Source organism: Nicotiana sylvestris, chromosome 2, assembly GCF_000393655.2.
Source record: "Nicotiana sylvestris chromosome 2, ASM39365v2, whole genome shotgun sequence".
NCBI classification, from domain to species: Eukaryota; Viridiplantae; Streptophyta; class Magnoliopsida; order Solanales; family Solanaceae; genus Nicotiana; species Nicotiana sylvestris.
The window spans coordinates 32,339,549-32,354,197 of NC_091058.1; the positions used below are offsets into that span (position 1 = coordinate 32,339,549).

A 14,649-nucleotide genomic window follows, 5' to 3' on the forward strand; every position below is an offset into this window, starting at 1 on the left:
GGTGAAGATTTTTATTTGTTGTGTAAAGTTGTGGAAAAAATTGTGACTTGTGAACATTGAGGAGTGTTGGCTCCAGTTGTATAACGAATTGTGAAAGTATAAGTGATAATTGAAACTCTAGAATATTGGTTCGAGTTGTGAAGTGAATTGTGAAGTAAAAGTGAGAAAGAGAAGAGATCCTTATGTTGCCTCTTGCCAGGCTATTGTTGAGTTGTGATTTCCTTGCATTGTGTTCTTAATTGATATTACGGATGGTTAAGCTGATGATTCTTTGTGTTATGTGTTGTAACAAGCTTAGGTATAGCTGAGGTAGGTAGATGTTGTAACGAGTTTGGTTATAGTTGTTTCTCCCTTGCCGGGATATTGTTTGTTGATATTATTGTTCCATTGCCGGGTTTCCTTGTGATTATTGTTGGCTTGCACATGGGAGCGGGTGGTATGCCTACCACAAGAGATGATGAAATGGGAGTGGGTGATACGCCTACAACAAGATACGATGAACTGGGAGCGGGTAGTACGCCTACCACGAGATTTAATAAAATGGGAGCGGGTGGTACGCCTACCACAAAATATGAGAAATGGGATCGGATTGCACGCCTGCAACAAGATGTAAACTGAAAGTGAAATTTGCCTTTATTTTTCCTTATCCTTGTTAGAAGTTAAATTTTGGTTTCCTTATAACTTCATTGAGATTCTGCCTTAGCTGTTATTCCCTGAAGAATGTTTCCCCTCCCCAGTTTTAATCGTTTGTTTCTGTCTATCTTTCCGCTGTATATATATACATCTATCTTTCCGCTGTATATATATATATATACATAATTGCACAGGTTTATCTGGAGTCTGGTCCTAGCCTCGTCACTACCTCGCCGGGGTTAGGCGAGACACTTACCGGTACATGGGGTCGGTTGTGCTGATGCTACACTATGCACTTATGTGCATATACAGGAGCAGCGCTTGGTCAGTAGCAGTAGGGGAGCCAACCTTCAGTCCACCGAGACACCGAGGTAGCCCTTTAGCGTCCGCAGGCCCGACGTCTCTTCCATCTATTTAGATGTTCTATTTTCTTTTGTATCTGAGACAGACTATATTTCCTTTTTCAGAAACTTGTATGTAACATTCCTAGACAGTCCGTGAATATTGTGACACCAGTTTCTGGGTAGAGATACATGTTGGATTTTTTATTCGTATCAGTTTTGGTATAATATTTATCTAAGTCTTCCGCTTAAATTTCATCTTTCGTCGTTATTTAAATGCTGATTACCTGCTAATTTAACTGGTTAAAAAGGCTAAAATGAAAGATGTTGAATTTTCCGCATTTCGTGGCTTGTCTAGCTTCTATGAGTAGGCGCCATCATGACTCCCGAGGGTGGAAAATCCGAGTCGTGACAAGTTGGTATCAGATCTATATGTTACATAAGTCTCACTATTCACGGACAAGCTCAGTAGAGTCTCAGGGATCGGTACGGAGATATCTGTATTTATCCCCTATAGGCTACAGGGTTAGGAAAAACTTCACATTCGTTCTTTCTTGTCGTGCGGTTTGTTTCTCAATGCTAATTGAATTTCTACTCTGTTCTTTCGCAAATGGAGAAAACACGCGCTTTCTCATCTACCGCTCAGCTGCCTGAGCCCCCAACAACAACTTCCACGAGGGGCAGAGGGCGAGGCCGAGGCCATGCTAGAGGTCGAGGTAGGGGCAGAGCTCAGCCCCGAGTAGCAGCACCAATGATGGAGCCTCAAATTGATTTTGATGAAGAGGTTCCAGCACCAGCTGTTCCGGAGGGCCCAGCTCAGATCCCAGAGGGGTTTATTGCTACCCCAGTTCTTTAGGATGCTCTGGTCCGATTAGTGGGCCTCATGGAGAGTGTCACCAGGGCAGGCTTACTTCCTGTAGCACCAGCCGTCTCTCAGGCTAGAGGAAAGGCTCAGACTCCTGCTACTCGTACTCCGTAGCAGGTAGCTCCCCAGATTCAGACTCTAGCGATTCAGCCATTTGGAGCAGTTCAGCCAGGTGTGGTAGCTCAGACCCGCGATGGAGAGGCTATGTCTGATGGAGCGGCTATGTCTGCCGATGCTTTGTGGAGCCAAGCTCTTCACTTCTACTTTTAGTGGTGCATCTGCTGAGGATCCCCAGGATTACCTAGACAGCTGCCATGAGGTTCTCAGGAACATGGGGATTGTTGAGACCAATGGGGTCGATTTTGCTACGTTTGGCTTGTCTAGATCCGCCAAGACTTGGCGGAGGGATTATTGCTTAGATAGACCAGCCAGATCGTCAGCCTTGACTTGGGAGCAGTTCACACAGCTATTTCTGGAGAAGTTTCTCCCTATTACTCAGAGAGAGGCCTATCGGAGGCAGTTTGAATGCCTCCAGCAGGGTTCCATGACTGTTACCCAGTATGAGACCAGGTTCATCGACTTAGCTCGCCATGCTCTTGTCATACTACCTACCGAGAAAGAGAGAGGGTAAGGAGGTTTATTGATGGTCTTATTCAGCCGATTCATCTTCAAATGGCTAGGGAGACTAGGAGTGAGATATCTTTCCAGGAGGCGGCCAATGTGGCCAGGAGAGTGGAGATGGTCCTGTCATAGGGAGGTGGTCATAGGTCAAATAAGAGGCCCCGTCATTCAGGCAGATTCAGTGGTACCTCGTCTGGAGGTAGAGATTCATATGGTAGAGGCCATCCCTCTAGGCCTTTCCAGTCAGCACTCCAGGTTTCTCACATTGTGTCAGGTAGTCGTAGTCCTCAGATGCAGTATTCTGATCAGCAGTCCTACAGTGCACCACCAACACCTATCAGTGCACCACCGCTTTAGAGTTTCCAGGGTTGTCAGCCCCAGCAGCCGAGGGCTTGTTTTACTTGTGGTGACACGAGGCACATTGCTAGGTATTGCCCTTGAGATTCGAGCGGTTCTCCGTATCAGGGTTCCCGTGCTATGGTTCAGGAACCAGGTGTCCCACAGGCCGCGCAGCCAGCTAGAGGTGGGGGTAGAGGTGCTAGAGGTGGAGGTAGAGGTGCTAGAGGTAGAGCTCAGGCCGCTAAAGGTGGAGGCCATCCAGTTGCAGGCTGTCCCAGAGATATAGTTCAGGGTGATGGGGCCCATCTCTGATGTTATGCTCTCCCAGCCAGGCTTGAGGCTGAGGCTTCAGATATAGTTATTACAGGTACGGTTCTGGTTTATGATAGAGATGCTTCAGTGTTGTTTGATCCAGGGTCTACATACTCGTATGTGTCATCTTATTTTGCACCGTATTTGATCATGCCTAGTGATTCATTGAGTGTTCCTGTTTATGTATCTACATCGGTGGGTGATTTTATTGTGGTCTATCAAGTCCATCATTCTTGTGTTGTGGTGATTGGGGGTCTTGAGACTCGTGTAGATTTGTTGCTTTTAGACATGGTCGATTTCGATGTTATATTAGGGAAGTACTGGTTATCACCTTACCACGCTATCTTGGACTGTTATGCCAAGACTGTGACCTTAGCTTTACCGGGTATGCCTCGTTTAGAGTGGAGAGGGACTCCTGGTCATTCTACCCACAGTGTTATCTCGTATGTGAAGGCTCGGCGTATGGTCGAGAAGAGGTGTTTGGCCTATTTGGTATATGTTCGCAATTCCAGTGCTGAGGTTTCATCTATTGATTTTGTGCCCGATGTTCGTGAGTTCCCTGAGGTATTCCCTTCAGACCTGCCGGGTATGCCACCCGACAGGGATATTGACTTTTGCATTGATTTGGCTCCGAGCACTCAGCCCATTTTTATCCCGCCGTATCGTATGGCCCCGCTTGAGTTGAAAGAGTTGAAGGAACAGTTGCAAGACTTGCTTGAGAAGGGTTTCATTAGACCTAGTGTTTCGCTTTGGGGTGCGCCGGTGTAGTTTGTTAAAAAGAAGGATGGGTCGATGAGAATGTGTATTGATTACCGGTAGTTGAACAAGGTTACGATCAAGAATAAGTATCCATTGCCAAGGATTGATGATTTGTTTGATCAGTTTTAGGGTGCCAAGGTATTTTGAAAGATTGACTTGAGATTTGGCTACCATCAGTTAAGGATTAGGGCATCTGATGCCCCTAAGACAGCTTTCCGTACTCGATACGGACATTATGAGTTCTTGGTTGTGTCATTCGGGTTGACAAATGCCCCAGCAGATTTTATGGATTTGATGAACCGAGTGTTCAAGACTTATTTGGATTCGTTCGTGATAGTCTTCATTGATGATATTTTGATATATTCCCGCAGCCGGGAGGAGCACGAGCAGCATCTCAGTGTGGTTCTTCAGACTCTGAGGGATAGTCAGCTATATGCTAAATTCTTAAAGTGTGAGTTCTGGTTAAGTTTAGTTGCATTCCTGGGTCATGTTTTATCAGCAGAGGGTATTCAGGTAGATCCAAAGAAGATTGAGGCAGTCAAGAATTGGCCTAGACCAGCATCAGCTACAGAGATTCAGAGTTTCTTGGGATTGGCAGGCTACTATCGTCGGTTTGTAGAGGGGTTTTCATCTATTGCAGCCCCGATGTCCAGGTTGACCTAGAAGGCTGCCCAGTTCAGATGGTCGGACGAGTGTGAGGCGAGCTTTCAGAAGCTCAAGACAACTTTGACTACGACACCGGTGTTGGTTTTGCCCACAGGTTCAGGACCTTATACAATTTATTATGATGCATCACGTATTGGACTTGGGGAAGTGTTGATGCAGGAGGGCAGGGTCATTTCCTATGCTTCACGGCAGTTGAAGATTCATGAGAAGAACTATCTGGTTCATGATTTGAATTTGGCAGCCATTGTTCACGCATTGAAGATTTGGAGGCATTATTTGTATGGCGTGGCATGTGAGGTGTTCACGGATCACAAAAGTCTTCAGTATTTGTTCAAGCAAAAGGAGTTGAATTTAAGACAGAGAAGGTGGTTGGAGTTGTTGAAGGATTATGATACCACTATCTTATATCACCCGGGAAATGCCAATGTGGTGGCTGATGCCTTGAGTAGGAAGTCAGCCAGTATGGGCAGTCTTGTTTATATTCCGGTCGGTGAGAGGCCGCTTGCTTTGGATGTTCAGGCCTTGTCCAATCGGTTTATGAGGGTGGATATTTCTGATCCTAGTCGGGTATTAGCTAGCACGGTGGCTCGTTCTTCTTTATTGGAGCGTATCCGTGATCGGCAGTATGATGATCCCCATTTGTGTATCCTTAAAGACACGGTGCAGCGCGGAGGTACCAAGTAGGTTACCTTAGATGATGATGGAGTTTTGAGATTGCAGGGTCGAGTGTGTGTGCCAAATGTGGATGGGCTTCGGGAGTTGATTTTAGAGGAGGCCCATAGCTCCCGGTACTCCATTCATCCGGGCGCCACGAAGATGTATCAGGATTTGCGGCAACATTATTGGTGGCGTAGAATGAAGTAGGATATTGTTGCATATATGGCTCGATGTTTAAATTGTCAGCAGGTTAAGTATGAGCATCATAGGCTTGGTGGTTTATTTTAGAGGATTGAGCTTCCCGAGTGGAAGTGAGAGTGGATCACTATGGACTTTGTAGTTGGACTCCCATAGACTCGGAGGAAGTTCGACACAATATGGGTCATTGTTGATAGGTTGACCAAGTCAGCGCATTTCATTCCTATGGAAGTCTCTTATTCATCCGAGAGGTTAGCTGAGATCTATACCTGAGAGATTGTTCGTCTTCATGGTGTGCCTGTGTCTATCATTTCGGACCGAGGTACGCAGCTTACCTCGCATTTCTGGAGAGCAGTTCAGCGAGAGTTGGGAACTCAGGTTGAGTTGAGTACAACATTTCATCCTCATATGGACGGGCAGTTCAAGCAGACTATTCAGATTTTGGAGGATATGCTCCGAGCTTGTGTCATTGATTTTGGGGGTTTGTGGGATCAGTTCTTGCCGTTAGTAGAGTTTGCCTACAACAACAACTACCAGTCGAGTATCCAAATGGCTTCTTATGAGGCTTTATATGGTAGGTGGTGTCGATCCCCGGTTGGATGGTTTAAGCCGGGAGAGGCTCGGTTGTTGGGTACGGATTTTGTTTAGGAGGCCTTGGACAAGGTCAGGATTATTCAGGATAGGCTTCGTACAGCTCAATCCAGGCAAAAGAGTTATGCAGTCCGCAAGGTTCGAGATGTAGCTTTTATGGTCGGTGAGCGGGTATTACTCTGAGTGTCGCCTATAAAGGGCGTGAGGAGATTTGGGAAGAAGGGCAAGCTTAGCCTGAGGTTCATTGGGCCGTTTGAGATTCTTGATCGAGTAGGAGAGGTGGCTTATAGACTTGCTTTGTCGCCGAGCTTATCAGCCGTGCATCCAGTGTTTCATGTGTCCATGCTTCGGAAGTATCACGACGATCCATCCCACATGTTATATTTCAGCACTGTCCAGTTGGACAAAGACTTATCTTATGAGGAGGAGCTCATGGATATTCTAGACCGGTAGGTTCGGCAGTTGAGATCGAAGAGTTTTCTTTCTGTTCGTGTTTAGTGGAGAGGTCAGCCTCCTAAGGCATCGACATGGGAGTCCGAATCCGATATGCGGAGCCATTATCCCCATCTTTTCCCTAACTCAGGTACTTCCTTCTTCTGTCTGTTCGAGGACGAATGGTTATTTTAGAGGTGGAGAATGTGATGACCTTTTAGGTCATCACTTGTGTTGCAATAAAATTCTACGTTACGAGGCCTTAAAAACCTCCCTTAGTACCACCTTGATTTGTGTACACAGTCCGGGCGCGTATCCAGAAAGCTTAAATGTGAAAATCTATGAAAAATGATAAGTTTTGACTGTAAATGAATAAATTTGATTTCGGTCAACGTTTTGGGTAAACAGACCCGGACCTGTAATTTGACGGTCTTGGAGGATCCGTAGGAAAATATGGAACTTGGGCGTATGCCCGGAATCGGATTCCGAGGTTCCAAGCCCGAGAAACGGATTTTTTGAAGAAAATTATTTTTCGAAATTGTTTAATGAAATTTGCTTAGAACATGGTGGTATTGGGCACGTATTTTGGTTTCGGCGTCCGGTACAGGTCTTATATATGATTTAAGACACTTATGTGGAATTTGGTGAAAAACGGATGTCATATGACGTGATTCGGACTTAAATCGCAAAATTTATGTTTAAAAAAGTTTTGAGAAAATTTCATTGATCTCGATATTTAATTTGATGTTCATGATGTTATCTTGATGATTTGATTACACGAATAAGTCCGTAGGATATTTTTGAGGTTTTTGTGTGCACTTGGATTGGAGTTCCGAGGGCTCGGGTGAGTTTCGGGTAGGTTCTGGGATGTTTTAGGCTTAAAACCAGAAGTTGCAGGCCTCTGAACCCGCCAGTGCGGTCCGTGGTCGACCTTGTGCGGTGCGTGGTGTAGGGCTATGCGGCCGCAGTCGACTTTGTACGGTCTGCACAAGGGCACTGGACTGAAGTATCCTCAGGAAGGGCTGTGCGGCCGCAGTCCATTTTGTGTGGTCCGCACAGGGGGTCTGAGAAGGGTATAAATAGACGGGATTTTCAGTTATTTTTATTTTTCAAAACTCCATAAACATAAGAGGCGATTTTTCAAACAACCTTTCTTCTCCAAATCAATTGTAAGTCATTTTTAACTAGTTTTGTTCAATCATTAACATCTTTTAACCTGATTTCAACTTCAAATCAATGATTTTCATGGGGAAAATTGGGTGTTTTGGGTAGAACCTAAGTTTTTCAAAAATTGGGAATTTGGACCCCGATTTGAGGTCCGATTTCAAAACAAATTACATATTTGAGTTTGTGGGGGAATGGTAATCGAGTTTTGGTTCAAACCTCAGGTTTTGACCACGTGGGCCTGGGGGCGATTTTGACTTTTTGGGTAAAACTTTGGAAAACTCATTTTCATGCATTCAAATTGATCCATTTAGTGTTTATTGATGTAATTAAGTAACTTATGGCTAGATACGAGCGAATTGGCGGAGGAATTAAGGGGTAAAGCTATAATTGAAACTTGAGTTGTGTTCGAAGCATTGAGGTAAATGTTTGGTCTAACCTTAGCTTGAGGGATTAGGAGTTGTGTCCCATTTTCTAATTGCTTCTTGTTGAGTACGACGTATAGGCATGGTGACGAGTATCTATATGTTGGTGTCAAGCATGACCGTGGGTCTTATATTGTGATTTTCATGACTTCGTTTTATTTTTCATGCCTTGGTGAGGATTTCTATTTGTTGTGTAAAGTTGTGGAAAGAATTGTGACCTGTGAATATTGAGGAGTGTTAGCTCCAGTTGTATAACGAATTGTGAAAGTATAAATGATAATTGAAACTCTAGAATATTTGTTCGAGTTGTGAAGTGAATTGTGAAGTAAAAGTGAGAAAGAGAAGAGATCATTATGTTGCCCCTTGCCGGGCTATTGTTAAGTTGTGGTTTCCTTGCTTTGTGTTCTTAATTGATATTACGGATGGTTAGGTTGATGATTCTTTGTGTTATGTGTTGTAACAAGCTTAGGTATAGCTGAGGTAGGTAGATGTTGTAACGAGTTTGGTTATAGTTGTTTCTCCCTTGCCAGGATATTGTTTGTTGATATTATTGTTCCATTGCCGAGATTCCTTGTGATTATTGTTGGCTTGTACATGGGAGCGGGTGGTACGCCTACCACAAGATATGATGAAATGGGAGCGGGCGGTACAGCTACCACAAGATATGATAAAATAGGAGCGGGTGATATGCCTACCACAAGATATGATGAACCGGGAGCGGGTGGTATGCCTACCAGAAGATTTAATGAAATGGGAGCGGGTGGTACGCCTACCACAAGATATGAGAAATGGGATCGGGTTGCACGCCTGCAACAAGATGTAAACTGAAAGTGAAATTTGCCTTTATTTTTCCTTATCCTTGTTAGAAGTTAAATTTTGGTTTCCATATAACTTCATTGATATTCTGCTTTATCTGTTATTCCCCGAAGCATGTTACCCCTCCCCAGTTTTAATCATTTGTTTTCGTTTATCTTTTCGCTGTATATATATACATAAGTGCATAGGTTTATCTGGAGTCTGGTCCTAGCCTCATCACTACCTCGCCGGGATTAGGCCAGACACTTACCAGCACATGGGGTCGGTTGTGCTGATGCTACACTCTGCACTTATGTACAGATACATGAGCAGCTCTTGGTCAGTAGCGGTAGGGGAGCCAGCCTTCAGTCCACCGAGACACCGAGGTAGCCCTACAGGCATCCGCAGGCCCGACGTCTCTTTCATCCATTTAGATGTTTTGTTTTCTTTTATATCCGAGATAGACTATATTTCTTTTTTCAGACACTTGTATGGAGCATTCCTATACAGTCCGTGAATGTTGTGACACCAGTTTCTGGGTAGAGTTACATGTTGGATTTTTTATTCGTATTGGTTTTGGTATAATATTTATCTAAGTCTTCCGCTTAAATTTCATCTTTCGTCATTATTTAAATGTTGATTACCTACTAATTTAATAGGTTAAAAAGACTAAAATGAAAGAGGTTGAATTTTCCGCATTTCGTGGCTTGCCTAGCTTCTATGAGTAGGCGCCATCACGACTCACGAGGGTGGGAAATCCGGGTCGTGACACTTTGCTACTTTTAGTTTAGATCCTTTTCACCCTTTCTATGTTCATCTGTCGGATAGTCTTGGTACTCATTTAGTTTCTCTTCCATTTGATGGCACTGGTTTTGTTGCATGGAGGAAAAGTATGCTTGTTTCTCTGTCTGCCAAATATAAATTGGGCATGTTTAATGGTCGGCATGATAAACCTTCAGTAGATTCTCCTTATTATCCCTTTTGGGAAAGGTGCATTGACATAATGATCGCTTGGATCACCAATTCTCTCTCTAGGGATATTGCTACCAGTGTATTGGGGTACGACACTGCTAGGGAAATCTAGTTAGATATAAATGAAAGATTTGGACAGTCTAATGGGTCTAAATTCATCCAGATTCAGAGGGAGATTAGAACTATCTCTCAAGGGACTTCAAATATTGCATCTTATTTTACTAGGTTGCGAAGTCTTTGGGATGAAATGAGTACTACATATGTGGGTCCTGTTTGTTCTTGTGGTGCCTTACCCAAATTCATTGAAGAATTCAAGCTCTTTTGGTTCTTAGCTGGCCTTAATGAATCTTACTCTACAGTTAAGAGTAACATTCTTATGATGTCTTCACTTCTTACTATTAGTAGAGCTTATTCTATGTTACAACATGATGAGAAACAGAGGGAATCTTCTCACACACCGGGCTTCTCAAATGAGTCAGTTTCTTTCTCTATATTTTCTGCTCCTTCTGGTAATCAGAAAAGTTTTAGTCAAAGGGTTCAGTTTGAGTCAAGAAAGCCTGGGCAAGGTGTGGGGGTTTCATGCAAGTATTGTAAAAAGTCAGGGCACACCATTAAGAAGTACTACAAATTGTATGGGTTTCCTCTTTATTTCAAGTTCACACGGTCAAAAAGGTCTGCTTCATGTGTTCATGCTGACACTTCATCCATTGAGCCTTCAGTTCAAGCTCCCCTTTCCCAACCTGGGACTTCATCTACTCATGGTTTAAGCCAGGAGCAATATCAACATCTTGTCTCTCTCCTATAACAAACAAATATTTCTCCTAGTACCAACAACAATGGTTCTTTTGGAGAAACTTTTGGCTTTGCTAATTTTGCAGGTTTGTTGAAACGTTCTGTGGTTAATTCTTTTGATTTTCATTTTTGTGCATCTCCTCAATTAAGTGATGATACTTGTATTTTAGATTCTGGGGCTACTAACCACGTGACACCTCATAAACAGTTTCTTCACAACTTAAAACCATTAGCTCAGCCATTTTTAATCACTATTCCTAATGGATATAATGTCAAGGCTGTTTCAACTGGATCTTTACACCTTAGGGCTGACATAACCTTGCATAATGTTCTTCTTGTGCCTTCTTTTCAATTTAACTTGATATCGGTATATCAACTCCTTCTTCAACTTAATTGTTGAAACTTTTGGCTTTGTTAATTTTGCAGGTTTGTTGAAAATTTTTGTGGTTAATTCTGTTGATTTTCATGTTTGTGCATCTTCTCAATGAAGTGATGATACTTGGATTTTAGATTCTGGGGTTACTAACCATATGACACCTCATAAACAATTTCTTCACAACTTAAAACCATTACCTAAGCCATTTTTAATCACTCTTCCTAATGGATATAAAGTCAAGGTTGTTTCAACTGGATCTTTACACCTTAGGGCTGACATAACCTTGCATAATGTTTTTCTTGTGCCTTCTTTTCAATTTAACTTAATCTCAGTATATCAACTCCTTCTTCAACTTAATTGTCTTGCCATACTCACTGTTTCTACTTGCTATTTACAGGGCCATTCTTTAAAGAGGCCACTGAAAATTAGTAAAGCTACTAATGGTCTGTATTTTCTCCATCTTGATGATACTGCTTCACCATCTCTGTCAGTTCCATCTGCTGCTTACAATGTTTCTGATTTTACTGCATCTTCATCTCTTGTTTTTAATAATCACTCTTGTAATGTTTCTACTTTTGCACCTAATCATGTAACTCTGCTTCCCCTTACTTCCCATTGTAATTCAATTTCTAGTATCAATAAAATTGATCTGTTTTGGCACCAGAGACTAGGCCACATACCTTTTGCTAGAATGAAGTCTATTTCTTTTTTTTTCAGCAAGGTTTCTTCTAAACAATCTTTTATTTTCTCTATTTGTCCTATGTCTAGACAACAAAGATTACCATTTCCTAAGAGCTCCATCCACACATCTGCTCCTTTCCAATTAGTACATATTGACATTTGGGGACCCTACAACACTAATACATATGATGGTTTTAGATACTTCTTGACTTTAGTGGATGATTTTAATAGAGTCACCTGGACTCATCTCCTCTCATGCAAGGGTAATGGTTTGTCTATTATTAAAGCCTTTACCTCTATGGTAATCACACAATTCCACACTTCAGTTCAAAGTTTTAGATCTGATAATGCTTTTGAACTTGGTACTAGTTCTGAGGCCAAATCCTTCTTCTCTTCCCAAGGTATTTTATACCAAACCACCATTCCACACACCCCATAGCAAAAGGGAGTTGTCGAAAGAGAAAATAAACATCTACTGGAAACATCTCGAGCTTTATTGTTTCAATCTAACTTGCCCTCCAAATATTGGGATGATTGTGTCTTAACTGCTACCTACCTTGTCAATAGATTCCCTTCTACTGTTTTGAATAATATCTCCCCTTATGAAAAACTTCATGGTCACCCTCCTTCCTATGATCACCTCAAGTCCTTTGGTTGCTTATGTTTTGCCACCTCGCCTAAGCTCGGGAGGGATAAGTTCCAATCTAGGGACATTTCTTGCATATTTCTTGGTTATCCTTGTGGAAAGAAAGGATACAAACTCTTGAATTTATCCACTCATTCCATTTTTTACTCTAGGGATGTTGTATTTCATGAGTTTGTCTTTCTTTATGTTTCCCCTTCTTCTCCTATTTTCACAGCTCCATCTCATGAATTTGTTGACATTCCTCCTCCTACCTCTTCTGCCCCATCAGTGTCCACTTCCTCCTCTTCTCCAGGTTCTGCTCCTATTTCTACTCCTCTTCCTCCTCTTCCCTCCTCTGTTGCACCTTGTGCTTCCCCACCCCTTAAGAAGTCTCTTAGGGTGAGTAATCCTCCTCTCTATCTTTCTGACTATGTTTGTTCAAATGCTCAGTTTTCTGCCCCTCCTAATTCTAAGTTATCCATTGCTGAACTGCACTTGCATTAGCCTCAGTTTTACCAACAGGCTGCCTCCCATCCTGCTTGGCAAGAGGCAATGCTAAAGGAATTTGAAGCTCTTGAGGCTAATCACACTTGGTACATAGTCCCTCTTCCTCCCAACAAGAAGACCATTCCTTGCAAGTGGGTATATAAAATCAAGCAGAAGTCTGATGGTTCTATTGAGAGGTACAAGGCTAGGTTGGTGATTAGATGGGATACTCAGAAAGAGGTCATTAACTACAATGAGACCTTTTCCCCCGTAGTTAAATTCACTACCATTAAATGCCTCCTCTTCCTTGCTGCCAAAAAGGGTTGGACAGTTTACCAACTAGATGTTAATAATGCTTTTCTCCATGGGGATCTTGATGAAGAGGTATGCATGAAAGTTCCCCCTGGCTTGCAAGTTTCTGCTTCTTTTACACAGTCTTCCTCTACCTCTCCTCTAGTTTGCAAGCTCAAGAAGTCTTTGTATGGCCTCAAGCAGGCTTCTAGGCAATGATTTTCTAAGTTGTCTGAAGCTTTGCTCTCTAGAGGTTACATTTCTAGCAAAAATGATTATTTCTTATTCACAAAATGTGTTGCTGGTTCTCTCATCTAATCCCAGCACTTATCGGAGGATCATTGGGGAGTTGAATTTTCTTCAACATACCCGGCCTGATATTACTTTTTCTGTGCAACACCTTAGCCAATTCTTGCAAACTCCTCAAATTCCTCAATATGATGGCTGATATCCATGTTCTTAGGTATTTGTCTGCTGCCCCTGATCTTGGTATCTTACTCTCCAACTCTTCTGATTATTCTCTCCTGGCCTATGCTGATTCTGACTGGGCTGCATGTGCCCAGTCTCGCCGGTCTGTCACTGGTTAGTACATCACACTTGGTGGCTGTCCTATATTTTGGAAGAGGAAAAAGTAGCCCACCATTTCATTATCTTCTGCTGAGGCAGAATATCGTGCCTTGCGTATGGTTGTGGCTAAAATTTCTTGGCTGATAAAGATTTTGGCTGATCTTGGGCCGTTGATATCTGCTCCTATTTCTGTTTATTGTGATAGTCAGGCAACACTTCATATTGCTCGGAATCCTATTTTTCGTGAACGTACGAAACACATCGAGATTGATTGTCATTATGTGCGCGACAGTCTGCATTCTAGCCTGGTTTCGTTTCATTTTGTTCCCAATTCTGAACAAGTGGCTAACATATTAACCAAGTCTCTTGCTGGTCATCTCCATCATTATCTATTTGGCAAGCTTGGTGTGCTCTCGCCCTCCAACTTGAGGGGGGTGTTGGACAGTACAAGCCCAATAAACCATCGGCCCATTTACAGATGAAGTAGCACATTTGTACATGATACAATATTACATGTAGTGGACACATTTTTGTAATAGCTAGCCATATTTTACTTTTATTTTGATAGCCACTTTTACTTGTATATAAACAGAGAGATGCTTCTAGAACAAGGGTATAAGAAAGACATTTTCATTTCAACAAAATCAGATATTTTCTCTCTCTTCGTCTCTCATTCCTTCTTCTCTGATAATGGAGTTTTACACTGTAATCGAGCTTTTCTTCACTTGACATTTTTAAAGGCCGGAAGGGAATCACATTATGTGGATCTCAAAAGGTGTCTAACACCTCCCTTTCAAAATAATTAAAACCTTACCTATATCTTTATTTCATAGATCATTAATGGAGTTAATTATAAGTGTCCTAATACACGTTGTCACATGTCGAGCTCCATCCTAAAAATGGAGTGCAACACTTACGTTAACAGAAATTAGAATTTTTTTTATGTATTTTCCCTTCATGTCAAGGGGTGTTGTGGTGTGTATGATTATTTTGACATCTATGTTGAATCAGAAGAACTTACAAGTGATAATCAATTAAATGCCGAAGAACTCAGGCATTGG

At 42.4% G+C, this 14,649-nt stretch overlaps 1 protein-coding gene across 1 annotated transcript; it reads left to right on the top strand.

The window, feature by feature from the left end:
• Positions 1-2,937: 2,937 nt before the first annotated feature.
• Positions 2,938-13,240, top strand: LOC138884148 (uncharacterized). The gene is made up of 9 exons (XM_070165075.1): positions 2,938-3,091; positions 9,644-9,849; positions 9,934-10,531; positions 10,649-10,929; positions 11,336-11,555; positions 11,656-11,659; positions 11,707-12,020; positions 12,480-12,643; positions 12,749-13,240. The coding sequence occupies exons 1-9, from the start codon at positions 2,938-2,940 to the stop codon at positions 13,238-13,240; spliced, it is 2,433 nt and encodes an 810-aa protein (XP_070021176.1).
• Positions 13,241-14,649: the final 1,409 nt, after the last annotated feature.

Coding starts and splice junctions, on each gene's coding strand:
- LOC138884148 (XM_070165075.1), top strand. CDS start 2,938: ATGGTTCAGGAACCAGGTGTCCCACAGGCCGCGCAGCCAGCTAGAGGT. Junction 9,850..9,933: donor CTAGGGATATTGCTACCAGT/GTATTGGGGTAC, acceptor AAATTCATCCAG/ATTCAGAGGGAGATTAGAAC. Junction 12,644..12,748: donor CCCTTAAGAAGTCTCTTAGG/GTGAGTAATCCT, acceptor CACTTGCATTAG/CCTCAGTTTTACCAACAGGC.